Below are 25,248 nucleotides of genomic sequence, written 5' to 3'. Positions count from 1 at the left end.
CCACCCTTCCTGCTTTTGTGCACTTGAGCAAGACACTGACCTTCACTGAGCTGTGGGAGCATCTCCAGTGGTCACTTCCAATCCAGTTTGCACCTTCTACCATCTATTTCAGACACAAGGTCAGTTTCAAAAATAACTCCCAGCTCTAGGTTCACTTTCAGAGGAATTCAAGGGTCAGAAATGGACAACCCAGCTGCAAACATCTAAAACATTCAGTTCTGTTTTGATGTCAAAGGCCAAAGTTTTCATATTCTTCTTTACATTTTCATCACACAGTGCAATCACTATTATACTAAAGCTGTTTATGCTGCTTCATCTGTCTTATTTCTGATTATCATTTTATGTTGAAAACAAAAACAATATTAATGAAGTGCTTAACATTGTCTTATGAACATGTGAGTCAGATAAAATGCAAAAACAGGTATTTTATGCAACATTGTTTCCAGCACCACACATACATTTTTGTAGGAAAGGTCAGTGGAACCAAACTACATTTTCTACATAACTCTGCAATGTTGCAGAACAACCATTTCTGTGACAAAAGTATAATTATTAAATATTTTTAAGCTGGTCTTTGGAAAAATGTTGTGATCTGGTTTAATAATGAAAAATTAAAAGTTCCAAAAAAAAATCCACTCTTCCTCTAACCTCAACCAAAGGGCTTTTCTTTCCTAAACTTAACTACACTGGAAACTGGAGTCAAACTCGGTCCTGCACTTTTTACATCCATCATCCACCTGTTTGTTACAAAAATGATAGGAAGCTCTGAGGGTAACATGAGCTCTTCTGATTGGTGGACGATGAGCTCATGCGGCTTTTGACCATCACATACCATGAGCTGTCATCAGTGTCGGACTATGTACTGTACATCACTCTGAGATGTGTAATATGCAATGAGAACACATTTACCAGCAGGAGAAACAGCACCTGACACCACGTCAGCCAGAGCCAGCCTGCTGACATTTGACCTTGATCTTTGATTGGATGGAAGGCAGTGAGATGATGTTTGGAAGTCTGACTATTTATTCCTGTCTCCTCACAGTCATGTCACTGTGTTTCTTCGGCTACACGCCTAGAGTGAGGAGACTGCCAGAGATGGTCTATGTCTTGGAAGATGAATCACTCCATAGATAATAGAAATGGGCGTTAACCGTAATGTGTGTGTGCTTCCCTTTACCTCAAATCAACTGTGATGTTTTCATTTCTCCAAAGTTAAATAAATGTTTCATAAATCATTTATTTCGGAATGCATGCTCATTTGTTTCTGTCTGGAAAGCTTAAAAAACATCACATATTTACTTTTTAGCTCTAGGGGCAAGTTTCAGTGGAACAGTGTTGTGCTGCATTATTTCCCCCATGTGGGTTAATTATATGTGTTCAAAATGAGTCCTTTCATTTGGTTTCAGTAAAGTGTGCAGCTCTCTCCCCTGGGTGTTGGTGCTGTGGTAAAACCAACAATGTCTTTTTTAAGGGACTTTAGTAAACCTTTGTTTTATGAGGCAGTCACTTCATTTTTTTGCATCTGGTTCGTTATAATTCGCTGGCATTTTTGTTTGCACAGTGACACACTGAGAAACCAGTAGCAGCCCAAACTGGGTGGGAGGGGCTGGGTGTGAAGATGGGGGATGTGATGTTGGTAGCAGTGAGCATGCCAAATGAGCACATGAGGACAGTAATATGATCTGACTTGAATGACAGAACCACTATTTTTTCTGCAGAGGTTGGACAGGCCCATATAAGAAGCTGCAGCTGCAGACAGAAGGGACACACAGAGTCACACTGACCCTCACAGCAGACAACCAGTGGACTTAACTTTACCACCAGCTCCACTGCTTCACATCAAGTGGAAGAATGGGACTGCACAGTGTTGAGGACCTGGTAAGATCTGTTGATGTGTGAAAGTGTGAATGATAGTGAAGAGTAAGGAGGAGCCAAGAGGAAAGAACCTAAACAGAACTGAAACATTTTCTATTTGTATGTATGGAAACTTTCCTCATAGATAAATGAGTCTTTACAGAAAAAAGGCAAAAATAGTTTACAAGTAAAAATGCAAAACTGTAGTGAGGTGATAAAAGAATATTGAACTGTTTCAAGTGCGGTGCTTGAGTAAATGTATTCAATTACTTACTGCCTTCATACTTCATATTTGACCTATGGACACGAATAGATACACTAAAAAAGAGGAAAAAAAAAACAAAAGTACACACACCACCTGAAAAACAGGAAAAAGTTACAATAACCCCACTCATACCTTCACCTAAACTCAGGCATAAATCACCTAACCGATTTGCTTAACTATCCTTAACATTACAGTCTTCGGGGACCAGCTGCTTAATTACAAATTTGGTTAAAGTCATTTAGCATTGAGCTAATTAAATGCCCATTACTGAGGATCATTGTTGCTGCACATTGTTCTGCTCTGTCCCCCAGTGAAGGACTCTATACTATAATCTGTTTAAGATATTACATGAAGATTCTGTACATACAGTACAAACAGATGGTGAAGCATGTGTGTTTTATGCTGAAGCTGCAGTGTGTTTGCTCTGTTAACTCTGAAGGCTGAGAGCTGCTCATAGACCTCTTACTTTATTTTCTCTGTGCACCAGAGCAATAATTCAGAGCGAACAATATCTCCACCTATTCTTCTTTCATTCAGGTGACCAGTAAGAGGTCAGAGGGCAAAGAGGCAGGCGACTTCCATGGGGGCGTGTATGAGGCGGCAGTCAGTCAGGAGAAGGTGGATGATCGGCGGTCAAATGTGGAGCCGGTGGACAGAGGTCTGTCAGAGGAGGGCGACAGTGGTGGTGAGCAGGAGGAAGTCAGCGTCTTTGCTCTTAATGTAAGAAAACACGAATGATGTGCTACTGTAGTCACCAGAGTGAAAGCCATTATTAAAATACTCGGTTAATGGATTTACTGAGTAACTATACTAAAAGCAATAACAGTATTAGTACTAACAGTACAAATGGTAAATTGCATATTTGGATCATTTTACTGCACATAATAGTAGTAATACGACACTGTGGCTATAAAAGTTCAATATTTGTCTCTAAATTGTAGTCAAGTACAAATGAACATAAAATGAAGAATGAACCTCAGTTTGAGGAGCACGAGTACATCAGAAGTTTCATTTGAACACTAGCAGTTACCTACATTGTGTATAGTGTCAAGCACATTTAAATGTACAACCCTTGTGACACCAAAAACATAGTTACAGTGCAAGACCAGAAAACACACTGACAATATACTGAACTTAATCTAAGATTTTAATACTTAAATCATTACCTGCCATTAAAAAACTAAAATTGTTGTGTGTTTCCCTGACATCACTGTGTAACAAGTACGAAAACATAAAATATAATAGCATGAACATCAGCAAACAGTCAGTCTAATGCAAGCACCAGAGAGATGAAAGTACATCAGTAGATAACACTGCACAAAAAACTGTATGTCGGAAGAGATGGACACAGTAAATGCAGTAAATGATCTCATACCATTAGTCCATGAGGGTGTCTCTTAGTCTGTGCTGCCCTCTGAAGGCATGTGTGAGTCTGAGGCCTCCTTCCTGGTGGTCAGTGATCTACTCTGAAATAAAGTGATTCATACATTTCAATGATGTGACATTATTTGACATGTTAAACATCCAAAATACCATATTCATTAGGTGTCAATGTTATACATTTTTTCGTAACTTTGTTTCACACAGCACATGTTTTTAAGGACAGACACCAGCAATGTAAAGGCTGAAAATGTAATCTGAGAGGTTTCAGGTGGATATTCAGTGTCCAGCTGTACAGGTGTTTTACAATTTGTGTGTAGGCATGTGACGATCATGTGACGGTCATGATGGTGTCACGGATTTTGAAGTACAGTGGTGGGGTTTTATCATTCTATGAGACTTTTTGCTGTTTGGTGACTTTATTGAAATTGGAAAATATTTTTTTACTAAAAAACTCATTTGCTGATGATTATTTTTATTTTACTTACAAGCTCATAAATATTGGATATTGGTTATTTCACTGTAAATTCTAATTAAGCTTTTTGCTGTTGTTTGTTGAAGTCCTCTGTCCTCTCTCTGCCCATTCAGATGGATAAAAGTGGCCGGCTGAAGTTGGAGACAGTGGACGACTTGTTCAACATCCTGCAGCTGAGGAAGAGGAGGAGGGAGAAGAAGGTTCCCATCTACAAGAAACAACAGCCAGAGCTTGAGGACACAGTAAGATTAGCTTCCTAATGATAGATGTTTGGTGTCCTGACTACACATACATACAATTAACTTTGCTTTTCATAATATAAACACAAAAAGATTTATTTTGATGCCCATGATGTTACAGAGACAGTGACTGATTACATGGAATCGGTGTGTCCAACATGCTAAAATGTTTCTGAGCCAAATAACTGCACTGCATGTTCAGTAAACCCGCGTGAACCTTCAAAGTTTCAAAGTAGAAAGTATAACTCTCATCTTTAAGTGACCCAGGACTGTTTTCCCTTACACAAAGGTTAACAAAGTTTTTGAATGTACCCTCCAGCCAGAGACTGTGGATGAGCAGCTGTTTCTAACAGCAGCCATGGAGAACAAACTACCTGTGCTGGAGAAGTACCTGAGCGATGGAGGAAACCCAGATGCCGCTGACCATGTGAGTGTCTGCCTCTGTGGGTGGAAACATGCAACAAGTCTCATTAAAACTTGCTGAGATAATAACTTTTCCAAATTATATAAAGTTCCAGAGAACAGCTCTGCACAAAGCCTCATTCAAAGGACACGTGGAGGTCATGAAAAAGCTCCTGGAGGCTGGAGCTGACATGGAGAAAAAAGACAAGGTGAGAGTTTTAAAAGATTTCTTTCTTTGTGTCTCTTCTTCTCACACACACCATTGTAACATTTCAGTGTGTGTATCTATGTTTGTTTTAGCTGGAGGCAACAGCAGTCCACTGGGCCTGCAGAGGAGGCAGTCTGCCAGCCCTGCAGCTTCTCCTTGACCAGGGAGCCAAGTTCACCTCCAGAGACAAGGTTGGTCCACAGGCTGAGCTTGGATGAGGCCTTACTGTAGATCACCTGCACTGTCACTGAAAAAGGCTTGAAGCTGCTTTCAGTTCTTAGTGTGCCTCATATTGGCACCACCTGGTGGCGTTTTTAAAAAACAGACCAGTGGAAAATAACTCGTGTCCCCACAACATAAATACTGGTTATTCAAAGATTTGATGACATTTTTGGATCTTTGTTTCACATCAGTCATGGACACTCTCTTTCCCTTCAGTTGCACAGCACTCCTCTGCATGTTGCTGTGAGGACAGGACACTGTGAGTGTGCTGAGCATCTCATTCACTGCGGAGCAGACGTCAACGCCAAAGACAGAGTAAGGACAATGCAGGCAATACAGTGCAGAGAACTTCTTACAGATACAGTAAATCAACTGCAGCAGGATACAAAACGACACAAACAACTGCAGAACCAGCAAAATGTGGTACTACACTAGACTTGTTAAACTTTCTCCTTAAGTCCTGATGGTTAAGTCTGCAGGTGACGATGGAGTTTCATTATTAAGCTGCATACAAACAGTTTAAATATTATGATATTCATAACACAAGTAATTCAAATAAACAATTTGTTTGTCCACCTCACTGAAGGATGGAGACACACCCATGCATGACGCTGTGAGGATAAACAGATTCAAGATGATCAAGCTGTTGATGATGTACGGGGCCAGTCTCCACACCAAGAACTGCGTAAGTACAGAAAAATGTGACCCTGCAGAGATCTATTTCTGTGAAAGTGTATGAGTATTGTCAGTATTTGACTAATACTAAGTGGAACAGTAAAATGTGCACAACAGACCTTCAGGTGGCGTCTGAACGTCAGTGAACATCCAGCCTTTTTGTTGTGTAAGCCACAGTTTTCAGGTCACCTTGCCATGGATCGGTCTCGACTTTTTGGACATTCCCAGACAGTTAAAAATCTTTTCCTGAAATGTTCACAGTAGTGTGTGTGTTTTATGTTCCAGATCATTTGATTTGATTTCTCTGAAACATATAAACTAAAAGTGTACTCTACATGCAGCATGAAAACAGTCATGATTCATGTGTGCTTCTTTTGTTCTGTGCAGGATGGAAAAACCCCTCTGGAGACACTGTACTCATGGCAGAATGGAGCTAAGAGCCTCCTGTGTAACTTCAGCGACGAGCAGGCCAACCAGTAAAACCCATCAAAGCCCATTAGAAGCAGGAATTCAGCATGAGGTTCAGGCAGACAGTCTGCTGGCTCATCAGGAAAAAACGGCCTACGGTTAGCTCAGCTGGAGCCTTCAACCAAGAGAGCATTTGTCATTAAGTTCAGGGATTTGTAGAGGCAGCCTCCTCTGCAGGCTGTTGAGTTAACTACACATAGGTTTTGTGGACTGTCCCAGGAGGCAGTAAGGAGTCGATCAACAATGTGAAATAACGTGATCATTAGCCCTGATAGGTTCATCAAACGCCAATTATTGCTGGACAATGTCTCAACTGGCAACTTGAGGATGTTTTTTTTTCTTAAGCTGAGTTAAAGTCAGCGTTATTGCATCAAGAAGATGACTTGTTTATTGATTAATGACGACTGTCAACAATGGATTTATTGGGTTTTGCTTGATTTATTTCAATACTACACACTTAATGTCTGAGTGGCTGCCTGGTGTTATTCTGTAGCTAAGTATAAGTTAATTATATGTATAAAATTAATCCAGATCAGTGTGAAACGTTAAAAAGAGAGCAGCTGTGCCTCTTTCTGCTGGTATTCAGAGAAGTTTAAACAATGACTTTGGTCTTATGTGTTTTAAGACTGAGGGATGAGACAGGACAACGTAAGTTCTTGTATCGGTTTGAGAGGAGTCATCATTTACAGATGTACAGAGCAGATTACTAAATGGAAGCTGTATAAAGAATCATCCACTGAGCATTGACAGGTCATTTATTGTTTTTGAATTTATACTTTAAAAAAAAAAAAGACAAATTTAATTTTGTTCACATTTCGTCACTTGTTACTATTTTTTAAAGAGTATGTTCTGTGTGTGAGGGAGAGGCTGCTGTCAATTACAGTTGGTTCAGAGGACGTTTGACAAGAGTTGATGTGGATAAATCATATTTTAAGTGAATGGTAACCAGATTTATTGTCATTGTTGATGTATGTAAATATATTTATTGATTGTTTGAATAAAAATGATTTTGAATTTTAGCAGTTTTTTAATGAGAGCGACCTGATATAGACCATGCACTACTTGGCACAGACCCTGCGGCCCAGCAGGACAGGGGGGGCCCTAAATGTTAATATTCTTTCTTTGACTGAAATGACTGAGCTTTGTTGGGAAACACCAAGCGACCAATATGAGTCCTGCGACAACCACAAATAGATCAAAAAATGAATACCAATGGTTTTAAAATGAACAAAAATAGACAGTAAGGATACATATCAAACTTAAACAGGAATCAGATGTGTTATCATAAGCACACACGAAATAAAAGGAACACAGATCCACTGTGGGAGCAAACAGAAATGTTAATGATACGTGCAAAAACATTCATGCCCAGTCAAAGCCCAACTCCTTTACACTAAGGTCACCAAACCATGAAGATTAGGCTGAGCTAGTGTCTGTGAAGGACAGAGAACAGAAACCTCCAAACACTGTTGGTGATGGAGACAGCAGCAGACAGTCAGATGCTCAAAATGGAGGACAAATAATGGACCACACTCATGGTTCCTCCTGCCATACACATTTTCCAAATTATGTTACACAGTAAACTACTAACATGTAAACTGCACCTAATCTACTGTAATTAATCTTGTGGAAACCCAGAGGAAATTAAGCAAAAATGACACCTTTTCCGTACTTGGCGTGAATATGGTCCAACATTGTCCCACGGTTTCTTTGTCCCATTGGTTCAGAAGCCAACTTCAAACAAAAAAGAAGATTTTTTTAACATAATTGGTTTCATAGCAGCTACTTCTGCAAAGTAATGTTCTCTGGAAAGTCCTTCATTAATAACAAGAAAACCTGCCAGAGACCAGGTTGGTTTCACAACACACATCCCCTAAGGGTCTGAGGCCCTGGGACAGGAGGCTGTCTTGTACTCTGGATCACCCAGTCTTGATTACAAGATAGTTTCACAACTGTGGAGGCGGAATGGCAGCAATGTTTACTCACTGTCTTTGCTATTGTGAGATACACCATCAGCCTTAACATTAGTATGGTGGTCTTAATAATGTCATGGAGGACCAGGGTCAGCATGGCCACTCGGAGCTGTCTGCAGCTACACAACCCCATAGTCAGCAACATGTAATACACTGTGTACAGCGGTGGTACAAATACACAAACTCACAACTCAAGTAAAATTTTTATTATTGGCCTAAAATATTCTCTACTTTAAATCTTGCACTCAAGTAAAAGTACTAAGCAGATTATCCACATTCTACTTAAATTACATAAGTACTCCACTAAGAAAACTATGTAGTTTGAACAATACTGATTATGGTAATAACAGCAAAATATGTATATATGTTGCCACAGCAGATCATTGTCTGCATGTGGATTTAGCAGTTTTTACGCCGGATGCTCTTCCTGACGCAACCTCCCAAATTTCTACCGGGCTTGGACCGACACTGCACAGCTAATTAATATAAAATGAATAGGGTCATTGTAAAATCACTGTTGGTAAAGGTGGAGCTGATTTTAACCTCTGAACTCACTGACAGGTGGTTAAACCACAATGATCCATGAGATTATGTATTAGTTCATAATTCTTTAATGAAACCATGTAGTAATTTTATACTAAAACCACCAGGTGGTATTAATGTTGTGGCTGATTGATGCACCTTCGATCAACAGCTTTCCATTGATTCTCACTCTGTCATAAAGTGATGGCTTATTCCAACTATTTAGCTCACAGAGGACCTAAAGAATCGCATGTCACCACAAAGACTCACAGGTAACTTTAATGTGTGAACTATCTCAGAGTCGACACGCCTCAAGCTGCCCACATTTCAGGAGAGGGGAATAAGCTTCTTAGATAGACAACAAATAATTATGGCTGACTGAGGTTCTTTAGTTCACTGGTACAGAATTCCATGAGCGCCAGAATAAAATAAATTAAAAAGGATATGAAACAAATAATCATATGGCTTAAAAAAAAAAAATAAGTCAACCAATGATCCAATAGCAAAAAATGCAGTCAGTCACTTTAATTGTTCAAACAGGGCAACTGGTTTATACCAAAACAAAACCACAAGATAAAAAGACGGAAGACACGAACACAACTTACAAGTTAAAGAATTAAGTTAAACGTAGATTTGCATTCGACAATATAGTATCTCTTAATATTTATTGATACAAAAAGCTGCCAGAAACTGGAAGGTAATAGAGTACACTGTGACAATGCTTTAGGGCCATTTAAATCTTGTCCACATGAACTAAAAAAATAATACTAATTAGGGAAGAACCCATCATTTGTGAAAACCCTTTAGTTTCTGCTATTCTTGGGTTTGGTCTGTCTTTGTTTGGAACACTGCACAACCTGAAAAGTAACAGTGTTTTCACATTTTTCGCATTCAATCCTGCGAATGCCCAGCAACCATATGCATCGTAATGAGACATATTTGAGATGTTTGAATGAAACGTATCTCCAGTAGTTCATCTTAATGCATGCAGCTGCAGCTTAGTGCAGAATTGTTTCACACAAACATTGAGATTTATCTTTACAGATTGTTTTGCTCAACATATTTTGTCTGGTCATTTTGCCTGCTGTTGATATTTGAAAAGTTCTCATCTGTCACTGTGAACATTTCCATTATGCAGCTGATGTGTTGCTTTCCCAAATAGGCCAAGTCTATCCACTGACTCGTTTTATGTTTTCTGTGGTAAGTTGTCCTCTTCTAAACCCTGACCCTGCGAGTTTAAAAGTGATAGACAGACTTTTAATAGAGTAGAACAATGAATCTACCGTAGACCAAACTCTTAGCTTATACTTTTTTATTGGGCTTCTATGGTAGGATTTTTATACTTTGTAATGAATTCATTATTTTATTGCAGTTAGTATTTGTCACATTGTTTGCCTCAGTAAACCAACAGAAAAATACAAATTGTGTATTGTTCATCTCATTTATCATTACTTTGATAGCACGGTACAATAGATATGGTTATTATTAGAGCTTTTTTTTCTAGTTTTCTTAGCATTTTCAAACTTCGACAACCTTGTTGATGTTACAGTAACACTTTTGTTCCATTCCCATACTAAACTAAATCGCTCACTTAAACACACCGTTACAGCTTGGTCCCCTTTGGATCTAGGCACGAGATTTAATAATTTCCGAGCAATTATTGAACACAGAACGCAACACTAAAATGACGCATGTCCAGTTAGTGCTCGAACCCGATTGGTCTGTTTTAAACTCAGACCGCGAGACTGTGTTGTTGTGTTTAGCTAAACTTTGGTTAGCACCTTAGCGCACTAAATAACATTAATATTGTTCTGTTTTTGTACCAGATGTCCTAAACATAACTGCCACGTAAGTATATTTGAGTGATATTACAGTAGAAGCGCAATGTCGATTTTCTTTAAGGAAGCAAACGGACATTTGTTAAACTGTATTGTAATAATTAGTTGACAGGTGCGGCTGCTAGCTAGCGGAAAATTTCCAGCTAACTAGCTTAGCTGTCTGTCGCGTTAACTAATGCTAACGTTAGCTTCACCAAGAAACTTCCAGTGCTCAGTTGCTGCAACTAATGAACATAACTTGAATCCGAGTCTGCGTTGAATCGACATTAGCCCATAGTAAGGGAGCACGTACAAAATACGTGATATTAAAAAAGGGAACGGTGAGCTCTTCATAACACTTGGACCTCCTTGTCATAGCGGTAACATACTTTGTCCTCAAACTTAGGTTTAAGTTTTTTTTATTGACTGCGGTAACGTGTGAACTAACTGTTGAATTGCAAATCAGATACAAACTTGAATGTTGAAAATCCTCTAAGACTGTGGAGTCATAGTTACACTGTGCCTGGCTTTTTGAGGGTCTACACATTGACCCTTATTGTGGTAAGGGTGTGTTCTGTCTCTAACAATTGTTTTGTGTTCATTTGTTGCAGGGTGATGGAGTCATCCCTCAATATCAGGACTGACAGACGGGAACAGTCGAAGGATAACGATATGAAAGGAGACCTCTCATCAGCATTTGCCACTTTGCCAGACTCGCAGCTAAACATGGTAATGAGAGCGTAATTCACTACTAACATTCCCAGTGCATTTGCTTGCAATCATGAAAAGGATTCAACTTGGCTATTAAGGTCAAGGTTACACAAGTGTCATAAGGCAGAAAATCCCTTCCCCCTTTGTGTCCCAGTCCTCCAGTTTTGGAGAAGAATATTTGCATTTACATTTTTACATTTACAGAATATTGCAATGTTAGTTGATTATATATTTTTGAAGGGGCTGTCTGATGATTCATAGCTGATTTGGTTTTACATCCGACTTCTTTTTGTTTGGCTTTATTTTTTAAAATGCGTTATAAAACAGGAATTCACAAATTGCCTTATATTGAAGCATTGTTTTTTATTTGTAAGACTGAACACATTTTCTATATGATTTCCTCGTTAAGCTATAAGACGTACTATTTTTGGCCACACTAGCCTCACACTTCTCTAAACGTGCACTCAATAAAAGGTATTCCCTCACTTAGATCCCTGATAATCTCTTTCTTTTCAATTAAGAACTGAAAAGTCAAGGATCACCCTTAAGCATTCTGTCTCATTCCTACAGGTTGTTTTTTCCAATTTGTGTGTTATTGCACAAAAATATATGTTTAATTCATGTCGCACGCTGTTGTCTAAATTATTAATCCAGATATGAGCTTCAGCATAAGGCCAAATACGTTAATCATTGCGTTTCCTCTTGTATTTTTGTTTGAACCTCGATGTGTTGTGCAGACTTCCAACACTGAGGAGAGAGAACACCTTCAGGTGTACCTTCGTGTCAGACCCTTCACGTCAGCAGAGAGGGACAATGGAGAGTCACAGGTAAAAATACAGAAAAGAAAACATTAATTCAGCAGTTCTTCAAATGTGAAGGAAGCCGTTGAAAAGTTAGCCGATTATAAGGTTGATGATTAGTTGTCTCACTTACTCAGAAAGTACTTCTTAAAGAATGTCACGCCTTTCCCCAAAACAGGCTGCTTTACAGTTCACTCTTTCTACAAGTAAAACCTGACTGAATTCCTCTGATAACTTAGTGAATCCTTCTACAGATCATTTGATTGGGCATAAACACAAATAAAATAATGCTTTGTTAGTTGTTGTTTTTTGTGTTACTCCCTCTCTCTCTTTTTTTTTTTTTTAAACAAAGGACTGTGTTACCATTGAGCCCCCTGACACTGTTCTTTTGAAGCCCCCCAGTTTGTCCATCTCAGCAAGGCTGAGCAGTGACAGATCACTTTTGCAGAGCGGACAGCGCTTCCAGTTCTCTCAGGTTGGTTTTTCCAAATAAATAACAAATAAATATGCTAAAAAAGTTAAGTTATTTAGGCCACAAAACATTAATTGTCTTTCCAAGTGATATTTGCTTCTGCAATTAAATAAGTAGCTAAGTTAAGTAGTTAAGTTGTTTTTTCATATCTAATGTTATTATTTTTAGTATTTTGACTTATTACTCATAAGCTTTTTTGCATTCTCCAATAGGTGTATGGTCCAGAAACAACACAGAGAGAGCTTTTTGAAGGCACAGTGAAAGATTTAGTGAAAGATGTTCTTGAAGGAGGAAACTCTCTGGTTTTCACTTATGGAGTCACCAACGCAGGGAAGACCCACACGTTTTTAGGTTTGTTTCATTCTATCATATGTTTACCGAGCACTGCACACCTAAATTAAAAATAATCGATTCAGTTTGGGACATTGTTTGGGGCGAGCATGTGCTTTTATATCTGATGCTGTGTTATTCAGTGCTGTGTTCTTAAATTGTAGATAATGAATAAGGTATATGTTAATAATTCAAGGTATATAAGTGTAGTAACATTGTTATTGTAGTTTCTGCTATGGTGGATCTGTTCATACCACATAGCTAGATTATCCAAGTTACCAGCTGGCTGTCAAGTTACCAGCTGGCTGTCAGTTCAAGTGCAGTCTTAACAATAAAAAAACACTAGAAATTGAAATAGTGAGCTGATGGAACTAACTATTATATCAAACATGTTCTGTGCAGGTTGCTCTACTTAGTTACTTATAAGCAAGTGCTAGTGACTGTTGCTGAAGACCGGTCAGTGTGTCCATTCGGACTACTGAACATTAAAACCACCAGGTGTTATTAATGTGGCTGATTGGTGCAAGAAGTGGTAATTTTCTTGGATAAAACATGGGTAATTTCAGCAATAGGTTCTTGTTACTCCAGGTCCAGACGCTGACGCTGGTATTCTACCAAGGTCTCTTGACGTAATCTTCAGTTCTATTGATGAACGGCTTTTCAATGGGATGGCCGTCAAACCTCACCGCAGCCGAGAATTTATTAGACTCACCAGAGAGCAGCAGGCAGAAGAAGTGGCATTCAGAAGCAACCTCTTCAGACAACTTAAGGAGGTAATCTGTCCATCTGAGGCTGTTACGGTAGTTCAGCAGAGCAGCAGCAGCTTTGGTTTCTTATCAGTATCCACCTAATGAACATGTCTGCCAAGCTTGTAACATTTTTACCTTTTGCCCTGTAGAATGAGAAGAGCAATGCCAGCCTGTTGAACTCCACCAATAAGACTTTCTTTGAAGGCAAGAGTTTTGTTTTTAAAAACTATTATCTGTTGATTTGTTGTTTAGCTTTCTGCAGTTTTTTTGCACGGAATTTACAAATGTGACACTACATTCACCTATGCACTTTGATAATAAAAGATGTAGTAATACAATATGTTTTCAGTATTTCCCTTCAATATTCAAGGCATTTTGTTCTCCATTTAAGTGGAAAAACAAAATGACTACTGTTACTGAATGTTTTATATTGTGTGTTATAGTGTTTATGTGATGGTTTCAGTGTTTGTCTTTGCTGCAGGCCCTTCTATGCTGGGGATGACTGTAGCAGCAGAGGACAAAATCAGCCTGGAATTGGAACCACACATTCAGTTTTCTGTTTGGGTTTCTTTCTGTGAAATTTACAATGAAAACATTCATGACCTCCTGGAGGTGGTACCCACCGGGGTCCTGAGGAGGACCGCACTGCGCCTGTCACAGGATGTCAAGGGCAACGCTTTTGTCAAAGGTTTGAAGGGTTGGGGGGCATGTGCAATTACCACAATGCTTGGCAGTAGCTTGAATAGTTCTTATTTTACTTTTATTTTGTTTTTTTTTAATATGCAAACACATTATTACATTTGCCTATTATTACTGTAAAACATTTACAGATATTTTTGCAAATGCTTTTACTAATCAAGTCTCAAGGGCTATAAGGTTAGATTTTGGTTTTACCAGTTTGTAGCTTTAAATCCTAAATACCAAAGTCATATCCTGTCTTTGTGCTTTGCATTTAGATCTTCATTGGGTTCAGGTAAATAGTGCAGAAGAAGCTTACAAGGTGATGAAGCTGGGAAAAAAGAACCAGAGCTTTTCCTCCACCCGACTTAACCAACTCTCCAGCAGAAGGTGAGGATGACGGTCAGCAGCATCGGCACTAGAGATAGCCAAACCTTGTCCTCGAGTGCCACTGCCTTGTTTGGTTTTTAGATATCCCTGCAATAATCACTGCTGATTACCTGGATCAGGTGTGTTCCAGGAACACACCTGATACAGGTAATCGACAGTGAGTAGGACAGCAATAGTTGGAAAACTTACTGGACAACGTCTCTTGAGGACCAGGGTTGGCTACCTCTACACTCTAACATATTCAGATATCAAATTTAGAAAACTGAGTCCAAAGCAAAGCACAAACTGTGGACCAAATTCTGAAAAGCCTTACATTTGGTCTAATCTATATTTTATCGTTTTTATCCTAAGTGTACCGTATTTACGTTATGTTAATACAATGTTACTAAAATGGATTTGCCACTTTCTTTGTTGTCCGTGTGCAGTCACAGTATATTCTCAATTCGCATTTTGAAGATTGAAGATACAGGAACTCCAAGGGTTCACACAGTCAGCGAGTGAGTGAGCATTTAATTTAAATGTAACTATCCTATAAATCAGATCTTATGAAACTTAATTAACACATAAATAATGGAACATGAATATACATCATTCTTTGTGGGGCAAGAGTCCTAATGTTGTGTATGTGGATAAATGTGTTAAATCAGGTTGTGTCTGTGTGACCTGGCTGGGTCAGAGCGATGCGCCAAGACTCACAATAAAGGCGAGCGTCTGAAGGAAGCTGGAAACATCAACACCTCTCTGCTTATCCTGGGAAAATGCATCAACGCACTACGACATAATCAGCAGGCAAAGTGAGACCATTCCCTGCTTTATATTTAGTTTTCAAGTGATGTTAAAACCACAGAAATTATATAATATAAAGGGGCAACTCAAAATAATAACTTCTCGCAGCTAAAGCTACAAATTTAATTTTAAATAAATTTTTTAGATGTTGATTAAACCTTACCCAGAGTGAAAATGTGATTTTTAACTTTAATTCATCAAGTGGGGACACACCTAAACTCAATACATTTCTATAGTAGCCCTGGGTCTATTGAATGTTTAAATAGGTCTTTGATGTCCGGTGCCTCAGTTTGGTTTTTTTTTCCCCCCATTGGTCAAAATTGAGTAATACACATATAAAAAGGAATGTAGCAGCAGTGTTCAGATTGTCAAGACCAATTAAGCTGTTTTTCTGCTCTTTCATTCAGACTTCTTCAGCATGTTCCCTTCAGAGAAAGCAAGCTGACCCACTACCTGCAGGGCTTTTTCTGTGGTCGAGGAAAGGCCTGTATGATTGTCAACATCAACCAGTGTGCCTCCATGTATGATGAGACTGTCAATGTACTCAAATTCTCTGCTGTTGCACAGAAGGTATGTACACGAGATCTCTGAGCTGACTTGAGTCAGCAGGTGTTTTAAGGAACCGGCCAAATTTCAAAAACATTCTGTTGATGAATATTTTATTAATTGGCCTCTTTTTTCCTCTGTTCTAGGTTTTCGTTCTGTTTACCAGGCCCCTTCCCATTATCCCCCAGACATCTTCCAGTGAAGTTTCCTTTATCATCAATAATGCTGAGAGGAAGACACTGCGTGGCAGCAGGAGGAGCTCACTGATTGGCTGGGAGAGTAGCCTGGAGGATGTACAGGTAAGGTAGAGGAGTTTAAACCTTACTTACCTTTTCTGGTATTGTCATTTGATAATCAGCATATTCTTGATATTAAAAATATTTTCTCCAGGAGAATTACAATGATGAGTATGAAGAAGAAAATAGTCTGATGGAAGACACAATGGATCAGACTGGCAATGAGGAAGATGGTGATGAAAATGACGCTAAAATTGTCATTAGTAAAAAGATGCACGAGGTCAGTCCCTTACATTTTCCTTTTTTTTTAAATGTACTAAATAAAGAAGTTGTCGCTAGTTGCTTGTCATTAAAGCGGATACATAAGTAGATTATGTAACTAACAAGAGTGTCAGATCCTTAGTTAAAAATTGGAAGCAAAGAACACATTTAAGAAAGAAATTACAAAATTACCTCAGTCAGTGCTATTTCAGTAGGTCTTCTGTTTCCAGTAATCTTTATGTACTATGTTAATCAGTAAGGACAGAAAATACTTTCAGAAAATGTTCAATCGGTTTAAAGTCTGGGCTCTGTCTGGGCTACTCAAGGTAATTCAGGGGTTGTCCCATAGCCTCTCTTTTGCTATCTGGGCTGTGTACTTAGGGTCACTGTCCCATTGAAAGATGAACCTTTTGTCATAGGATGTTGTCTTTGCCTACTGGAATACCACTCATTTAACTCTATGATGTTATTAGTTTCCAAGTGGCTTACTTCCTACTCTGTTAACCTGTTACTAGTCATTTCCCCCATATTTGTAAGAGAAGGGTAACCCCTTTCACATGTAGATTTGGCTCATCAAGAAGTTTATCTGTGCAAAATTTGGCCGTGCTGCCAGGATCAAAGAATGCCTATGAAGTAATTACTTTGTTGCCCTTTTTTGCCTTTACTTGAACAGGAACTACGGCAAGAATGCTCTCTCTGTTCCTGGGCCCTTATCCAAATGTTGATTATGTCTAGTGTTCACCATGCACAGACTGCCTTTCCTTAATAGTTGTGTTTTCCTTCACTACTTTATTCAAGATCATCAGCTTTAATTGTTTGTTGAATTAAGGCCTTAGCCATGTAGGTTACAGAGCTCTACAGAGATACCCATTGCCAAAATGCTCCTTTAAAAGTCTCTTGGATTTTTTTGTATCCTTTGTCCAGTTCCATGTGAACACAACAACTCTCTAGGTTGCCCACTTGTATACGGCTCTAAAAAAACAGAGCCAATCACTGTCATCCTGATTTACTCCCCACCCCGTCAAATGCTTTTATGAAGAGTCTCTAGTCCAAAGGATCTCCACTAAAGTTGAGGAGGTAGAGTAGACAAACTTTTGGTGTTTAACCAGAAATTTGGTAATGTCATTCTGGCGCGGTATTACCGTGAGAGATGCTGACTTTCTGAAACTGGCTTTCGGAAGCTGGCTAACAGCACTTACTTGGGAACCACAGTGGCCTGTTTCTGCCTTTGCATTCCCACTGGACTTGGCACTGAAACACCTTATAGTAGGCTCATCTCGCTTCCTTTGCTGGCCACCACTGTTAGCTTTTGTTTTCCATAAATTGTTTCAGATGAAGAAATTACCATTGCGTGCTTCTACTTTAAGTCCTACTTTCATGATATAATATCACTGTAGCATGAAGTTTTGACATTATTTATAAATTTCACTCGAAAGTTGAATAGCCCTAAGTTTTTGTGAGTAGTGTGTATATATATTTGTTCCTGTTTTGTGTGCTCTTCTTTAGACACAAGTGGTTCTGTTGGAACAGCTGCAGGTACAGCTGAAGAAGGAGAGAGCAGACAGTCTGCTCATGGAGGCACGAGTCAGAGACGAAATTAGCAGGGAGTTCTCAGAGCTTTTCTCTGAGATGCAAAATGACTATAAGTAAGGTTTTTTTTTCCTACTTTATACATATGTTCAGGAAAGCATATACAGTGATTCGTTATCTTATTTTAGTGCACTGCTCCATACAAGTACTTGGGATTTCCTAGTCTTGCAATAGGAAGTTTGTAAGATGACAATTTGCTAAATTTCATTAACATAAATTTCATCTATACTAGTCATAATACTAGTATTATATAATATGATATAATATTAGTCATATAATTTTTACTCAATTTTACTATGAAGTAATGTGCACTTGGTTTAGTGAGCGCTTGGCGAGAGAGAGAGAAATCTTGGAGGAGCGAGCAGAAAGGAGGCTGGAGATCTTCAAGAACCTTATAAACAAAATGGCCAAAGCTCAACCCAGTGAAGACAAGGGAGCCATGGTAACAATGCTAAAACACAGAAGAAATGCAGAGTCTGTACTTCATAAATGTAGTTCTTAGTTGGCTTGCATGTTGTTTGACTTGCCTTTGACCTGCTTTTGTCTTATGCTTACAGTTGAAAAAATAATGAGGCTTGTTGTAATGACTTTATTTCCTGAGAGTGTGAAGAGAATGTTTTAATTTCATACTATCATAAAAATATATTATGTATTTTTGGCATTCTATTTTAATTACCTTAAAGCACATTTAGGTCTGTATGTTAACAGGTATAAGATATTGTTCTGGGATACACCAAAAAGGTAGTCAAACCACCCCAGGGCATCAAACATACAGTAGATGTTGTGATTGTGGGAATATGCCCACTGATCTCCCTAGCAAATTCAACTAATTTTCTGGTGTGTCCATTCTTCTGCAGAACAAATCTCTAGACTCCTATTCTTCTGATTTGGCACATCTAAAGGACGCTGCTGAGGCTGCTCATGAGGAGCTGGAGAGAAAAGTACTGAGTGAGCACCAGCAAAAAGTCCTGGAAGAGTTGGGTCACAAACACAATGGTAATGAATCCATGGGGGCCTTAATCTTTCAATATGCAAATGTTGAAGGAGAAACATTCAGATTGTAAAATCCCCAGAATCCAACAACAAGCATTCACCAACTCTTACTTTTGTTTTTATAATACCCAGCACAAAAGGATCACTTTACCCAAATCTACACCATATAGATCTTAAGTTTCAACCGTTACAATCTGTACTGTTTCCATGACTTGAAAACGGGGTTTGTAAAGTGCCTTGTATGGGCATAGTGAATAATAATGGGTGACATAGCTGGTTGCTGTTTTGTTTTGTTTGTTGTTTTTTTCACCATAACACATGTTATGGAAATCTCTTTTTTTATTATAAGAACTGAGTAAGTGAACAATCTTCATAATAGTATTATAGTTCAAAAATATTTTTTTAAGAATTACTGTAAAAAATGGTTGATTAGTGTGTCATCTCTGGCCTGCCTTTACATCTGGATGAAATTTTCCTTTTATCTTATAGGTGGAACCAGTGGAGCAGATGATGGAGAAAAGGGGAAGCTTCTCTTTCAGCTCCAGGAGAAGTCATCAAAGATTGCCCGCTTGGAGAAACAAGTGGCAGACCTCCAGAGGATGTCAGAGTTGGGCTCCCTGGACCATTCCTTACAGGTTGAGCCAGTAAGATCATGCGAGAGAGAACGACAGGTCAGAACCCAGGGGAAAGGGGAACCGGCCAGAAAGAAGTGCTGAATGTACTAATAATGAAGTGGTGTGATCAGTATCCTGACAACTCTGAGCAGAACCAGTTGTCACTGGAGGGCTAGTCGAGCTTAATCAGAACCGCATTTAGAATCCGCTTTATTGGCCAAGCATGCTAACACATGCTAGGAATTTGCTTTTGGTTCTTGGTCGCTCTCAAGGACATGTTCAAAAAGTAAACCATACAGACAATATAACAATAAAGATTACAGACAAAAACAATTAACAGCTAAAGAGAAAAAGAATCACATAAAGAAGACAAGTAGCATCATCTTTTCTTTTACAATATCAGGTTTTTTGTTATTTCATCTGGAGAAAGGAAAACAAATTCTATTGACGATTTTTCAGCTTTGTTAATGTATACATTAGATACTAAAGGTTGTTGATGTTGAGAAATGAATAACTCCATAAGATCATTTGAAGCTTATGCACAGTGTAATGTAGAGTTGTGTGATGATGCCAGAAAAATCCTTCTGAGGAAGTTTAATGCTGCATGCTGAATGTTTTCTTACCTGTTACTCAATGCATGAGATTTGCGCAACCCCAGCTGTGCAGTGTATATCTGAGCGCTGATCCCAAGCTTTGTAAATTGGGGAGGGTTGCATCAGGAAGGGCATTTGGCTTAAAAATGTTCCGAATCAACGAAAACACCAATGATGGGCTGTGCCGACCTTAAGCCTAGAGGATAGAAACAAAACATAATTGTTAATTTGAACATAACAACTTTGACCATTCAATTTGTTTTTATTGCTACTAGGCAAATGCTTTACTGATGACTGGATCCTTAGGAACTTTAAACAACAGAATGGAAAGTAACAGAGTCTGCAGTCTGTAGGTTACTTTGCCCACAACAGAGGAACCCCAGTCCCACTTTTTCAAGAAATGGTACAGAGATAATACTGAAGACACAAGAGGGTGCTGCAGATTTTTTGACTTGGTTAATTAAAAAGTTGCATAAAGGTTCTAAAGAGTATTGTATATCGTAATTGTATAATTAAAATTGTAATAAGAAACCTGCCTTCCTGTATGTTAAATTTGCAGGAATAATATAAGAACATAATGTTATTGGGGTATGAAATTAACTATGTTGGAATAAGACTTGTAGGTCACATTGCACAGCACTAGTGTAATATAACTTGTTTTCATTAATACCTCAGCAAAATGTACATTTTACTCTCTAATGTCAACTTTGCTCATCTTCCCAGACCCCATAGGAATAAGTCAATCAGTGGTTTCACCAGGAGAACAAGAAATTGCCAGACTCAAATTATCAATTAAAAACAATTCTCTCATTCCCATTTTCAAAACCAGATTGCCATAGTATTGGTGGTTAAAGAAAGGAAATGTATGACTAGAAAGTGCAAAAGCCTATTCATATATTATTATTTAGTTAAGCTGCAGTAAATAAATTAAAATATGCAAAACCACTTTTTATCAGCAAGAGTTAGCAATTTAGTTTTGCCGTGAGACTGTCCCCAGCTTTAAGTAAATTTGCTTTAAAAATTAAAAAAATAATTAATCACTACTCTTCTTCATCCAGGGAGCGTTAGCTGCCTTTGAAAAGGAGAAGAAAGCCAGAGAAGATGCCCTTGCTTTTTTGGACTATCAGACTATGGGAAAAGAAGAGGCACTGGCATCCTTAGAGGAGGAGAAGAAAGCAAGGGAAGAGGCTCTTGCCACACTAGAAGAGCTGAAGCGAAGCAAAGAGGAGTTACTAGCATCGCTCAAAGATGAGAGAAAACGCAAAGAGAAAGATGTGGCTGCCCTTGTCTCTGAAAGGAGAGCCAAGGAGGGTGCAATTGCAGCTCTTGCAGAAGTGAACCGAAACAGGGATGAGGCACTTGCTGCTCTTGGTGAAGAGAGGAGAAGGAAAGAGGAGGCTCAGTCTCTTTTGGCAGTGGAAATGAAGGAGATTAAGAGGCTTGTTGAAGAGAGAGAAAAGAGACAAGAGGAGGTTAATGCACTTCAGCAGGAAGTCCGAGAGCTGACTGCCAAAGTAAAAGCCACAGAGTGTCAGGTAGGTCGCAGTGTTACTTAAACTTTGGCTCAAATTAAAGTGTCCACTACTCAACAAAATAGGAAAACTGCTGTGGAAATTGCCAAGGGCTGCCTTTAGATTGGCTTATACACCAATGACAAATGAATTTACAATTCTACTGGTTGGGGAACATGTTCTAGTGGATGGGATATAGTAAAGTATATCTGAAAAATATATTCAATGATGATAAAGTGATGACATTATTAATATATCATTTTGTGAAAGATATTAGATTTTGTTTTTTGGGTTTTCTTACAAGATAAAAAAACATTGGTATTTCTGTAAATTACTACAGGTGACCAGCGGGAATGAAAGAGCTCAACAAGCTCTAGCTCAACAAAAATCTACTGAGACACAACTCAACAATTACTTAAAGGAGATTCAGGAGAAAACATCTGAGATCCACACCCTAAAGCAGGAAGTACAAAGCCTAAAACTGGAACTGCAGACCTCTGCAGCATCCTCTGACAAAATTTATGATGAACTGAAAGAGACAGTGTCAGAACTTAGAAAGAATCTGGCTGATGAAAAGGAGAAATGTGAGAGCAAGCAAATACAAATGCTGGAACTGCAGCATGAGCTAGAACATGCTAAAAAACAGCTGACAGACAAACAGCTGGCATTCAACCAGAACCTGGAACAGCTTAATAAGAAGCTCAGTCAACAAGAACTGGCTTCAGACAAGCAAGTTGAAGAGCTGAGAAAGAAGCTTCGAGAGCAAGAAGACATTTTACAGCAACCACTGAATGAGCTTGAATGCCAAAAGCAGGCGTCTAAAGAAGTAGAACAGCTAAGAACAAAACTTGTGGAACAAACCCAGTTCTCTGAAAAGCAGATAAAGGAGCTCAGTGAAAAGCTGCAAGAACAAGAAGTGATATCACAGCAGCAAGTGGGGGAGTTAAAGCACAAACTGAGGGAACAAAAAGAAACATCTGACAAACTATTAGATGATGTGATGCAAAAGCTTGGTGAGCAGGAGAAAACTACAGAGCTGCTGAAGGCTGAGCTAGAAGAATCAAGATTCCTTACTTCTGCTGCCACTTCGGAACAAATTGTGGAGTCTCATTGCAAAACTACAACTCAGCTCGTGTCTTTAGAGATGGAGAGAGCACTAAAGGAAAAGGACAATAACATAGAGGAGAAGGTAGCAGAGTTTGAAAAAGCATCAGCAGAGAGGGAGGCAGAACTGCAGAAGAAACTGCTGGAAAAAGAAGCATTGGTGACCTTGTTGCAGAAGAGCCTGCAGGAGACACAGGAGCGGCGGGAGGAGGAGGAGAGCCAGGCGGTCCAGGAGGCCCGGCGGAAAGAGGTGGAGAGACGCAGGGAGCTGCTGGCTGTTGCTCACGAGGCCATTGCTCAGAAGGATGAAGAGCTGGAGAAGAAAGCTGAGGAGATCAGCAGGTAATTGATTATCACGTTTACCAGTCAGGTTGGGATATTAAACATTTTCAGGCAAATTACTTTCAAAAATGCCTGCTAATTGTTAGAGCTCATAGCAGAATTCTGAAAGAATATTAATAAGCATCTTTTGTCAGGTTTAGCTCTCACCAATTGCTTTTTAGGAATGGCATCTGTTTTTAATGCAGCTTTGTGAATTAAATTTATTTTGAACACTAATAACAGTCAATGGTAACAGTTTAATTCTAGATTGTCTTGAATGATACTTAAGCCCCCTCCCCCCCCGGTTTGTGTTTCTTACTGTCCTGATCTTATTCTGCACAATTAGATATATTAAATCAATATTAAATATTTTATATTTTTAGGTTTTATTCCCATCTCAGTTTTAGGATTTTAATAGTTTATAAAGCAATGCAAAGTGCAGTCTGATATACCTAAATATTCAATAGCTTTATTATTACCTGTTCTCTCTCTCTCTCTCTCCAAGTTCCATTAGGAAACAAGTGACACAGTTAATACCAATAGCAAATAATACATTTGTTCAGTAATCAGAAATTATTTAAAGAACATTTTAATTTATTAAGTGTAATGCAAACTTTTGCACTATTGTAATTTTCATGATCTTGGAGCCCTTGCAATGCCTTGATGCAATGCAACCAAAGGGGAGTACAAGCCAGTGTCTTTTTGTGCCAGTCCCAAGTCTGGATAAATGCAAAGAGTTGCATCAGGAAGAGCATCCAACGTAAAAATTAAAATTAAAATGAACGCCAAATTAAACATGCCAATCCCGACTTCCACACCAAATCTGACTTCCATACCAGATCGGTCGGGGCCCGGGTTAACAATGACCGCAACCATGCTGTTGACCCACAGGGTGCCGGTAGAAGGATGCTGAGGTTGGAACTGCCAGGCAGGAGGTCTAGAGGAAGAGCAAAGACGAGATTTATGGATGTAGTGAGAGGACATGAAGTTAGTTGGTGTGAGAGAAGAGGATGCAGAGGACAGGGTTAGATGGAGGCACATGATTCACTGTGGCGACTCCTGAAAGGGAACAGCCCAAAGAAGAAGAAGAAACAATGCATCGACACAGAATAAGTAAATTGACGGTTTCTTAATCGATTAGGTCAATGTGTCACCCCACTCCCATTTTTCTATAAACGTTTTAGTATACATTTCTTGACAATTTTTACCATTTCTCATTTTTGTTTACTTGTACTCAGTCCATTGGTACTAATTGGATTTGCATTGTTATCATGTTAGCATTAGGGTTAAGTTTGCATCCCCTTGACTGCCATTTCAATATGAGACAATAATAATGTACTGAAGATGGAGAAGTGCTATGAGACATTGTTCCTCACAACTGAAAAAATGAAATGTTTAACAACTGGTCCCAAAACTGACTAAAATTAAAAAAAACATCAGTTTGTCATGGCATATACATTAATAAGATATGTCTGACTGCTAGATCTTAAGATCCTAAAGTCCAATACTGTTATAATAGCTGCCATCATTGCAACAGTTTTAAAGCCGTCTTATTAAATTCAGGTATGTTATGTTTTTATAAATAAATAGACTGTGCAGACTGTTTATTTTGACATTGTGAAGTATATTCATTTTATTAGTACCACAGTACCCAGAGAGAGTTGTAATTATCAATTTATCCATTCTATTAAAGAATGGCAATGGTGCCATCCTCACAACAATGCATTCCATTAAAACACAGACAGCAGTTTTATTTTGTGTCACTCTCCTAGACTGAAAGAAAATGTCAATCAGGATGCTGAGAAAGTCAAGAGCCTTAGCCTCGATCTTCAGAGGAAAGAGGAGGAGTGTTCAGACCTCAGAGAGAAAATGGCTGACTACAAGAAGCAGATTCAGCAGGTCCAGAAAGAGGTAGCTTTATTTTTTAATTGAAAATCTAAACAGAACCTTCAAAACAAGAAAAAGATTATCTTTATTTACCACTCAAACAGCAAAGTGGTTGATAATGTCTATTTATCATGTGTAAACATAGGATTACAACATTGTTGTAAACAAACATTGTC

The 25,248-nt window shown here is 38.7% G+C and overlaps 2 protein-coding genes across 6 annotated transcripts in view; both read left to right on the top strand.

Moving 5' to 3' along the window:
• The first annotated feature begins 1,728 nt into the window (after window positions 1-1,728).
• Window positions 1,729-7,213, top strand: ankrd1a (ankyrin repeat domain 1a (cardiac muscle)). The gene is made up of 9 exons (XM_067511939.1): window positions 1,729-1,878; window positions 2,657-2,839; window positions 4,088-4,216; window positions 4,533-4,640; window positions 4,726-4,824; window positions 4,916-5,014; window positions 5,262-5,360; window positions 5,632-5,730; window positions 6,108-7,213. Exons 1-9 carry the CDS (start codon window positions 1,852-1,854, stop codon window positions 6,198-6,200), a joined length of 936 nt encoding a protein of 311 aa, XP_067368040.1. The 5' UTR covers window positions 1,729-1,851; the 3' UTR covers window positions 6,201-7,213.
• A 3,199-nt stretch (window positions 7,214-10,412) lies between these two features.
• Window positions 10,413-25,248, top strand: part of kif20ba (kinesin family member 20Ba) — a 42,316-nt gene continuing 27,480 nt past the window's right edge. For all 5 annotated transcript variants that reach the window (XR_010914942.1, XM_067511906.1, XM_067511898.1 and 2 more), the window contains exons 1-21: window positions 10,413-10,531; window positions 11,112-11,229; window positions 11,949-12,038; window positions 12,364-12,486; window positions 12,696-12,834; window positions 13,402-13,586; window positions 13,712-13,766; window positions 14,044-14,250; window positions 14,519-14,630; window positions 15,056-15,127; window positions 15,278-15,424; window positions 15,824-15,986; window positions 16,109-16,261; window positions 16,353-16,478; window positions 17,966-18,105; window positions 18,371-18,491; window positions 18,907-19,045; window positions 19,532-19,713; window positions 21,308-21,784; window positions 22,101-23,206; window positions 24,958-25,096. Coding sequence is in view for 4 of the 5 variants with exons in the window: in XM_067511906.1 (XP_067368007.1) it covers window positions 11,116-11,229; window positions 11,949-12,038; window positions 12,364-12,486; window positions 12,696-12,834; window positions 13,402-13,586; window positions 13,712-13,766; window positions 14,044-14,250; window positions 14,519-14,630; window positions 15,056-15,127; window positions 15,278-15,424; window positions 15,824-15,986; window positions 16,109-16,261; window positions 16,353-16,478; window positions 17,966-18,105; window positions 18,371-18,491; window positions 18,907-19,045; window positions 19,532-19,713; window positions 21,308-21,784; window positions 22,101-23,206; window positions 24,958-25,096 (3,990 nt within the window). In the remaining variant the exon portion in view is untranslated. The remainder of the gene's footprint in view (window positions 10,532-11,111; window positions 11,230-11,948; window positions 12,039-12,363; window positions 12,487-12,695; window positions 12,835-13,401; window positions 13,587-13,711; window positions 13,767-14,043; window positions 14,251-14,518; window positions 14,631-15,055; window positions 15,128-15,277; window positions 15,425-15,823; window positions 15,987-16,108; window positions 16,262-16,352; window positions 16,479-17,965; window positions 18,106-18,370; window positions 18,492-18,906; window positions 19,046-19,531; window positions 19,714-21,307; window positions 21,785-22,100; window positions 23,207-24,957; window positions 25,097-25,248) is intronic.

This window comes from Channa argus, chromosome 1 (genome assembly GCF_033026475.1).
Source record: "Channa argus isolate prfri chromosome 1, Channa argus male v1.0, whole genome shotgun sequence".
Classification (NCBI taxonomy): domain Eukaryota; kingdom Metazoa; phylum Chordata; class Actinopteri; order Anabantiformes; family Channidae; genus Channa; species Channa argus.
The sequence above is the reverse complement of the archived record's forward strand: the minus strand, read 5'-3'. Positions and strand labels throughout refer to the sequence as shown.

Coding starts and splice junctions, on each gene's coding strand:
- ankrd1a (XM_067511939.1), top strand. CDS start 1,852: ATGGGACTGCACAGTGTTGAGGACCTG. Junction 4,641..4,725: donor ACCCAGATGCCGCTGACCAT/GTGAGTGTCTGC, acceptor AATTATATAAAG/TTCCAGAGAACAGCTCTGCA. Junction 5,361..5,631: donor ACGTCAACGCCAAAGACAGA/GTAAGGACAATG, acceptor ACCTCACTGAAG/GATGGAGACACACCCATGCA.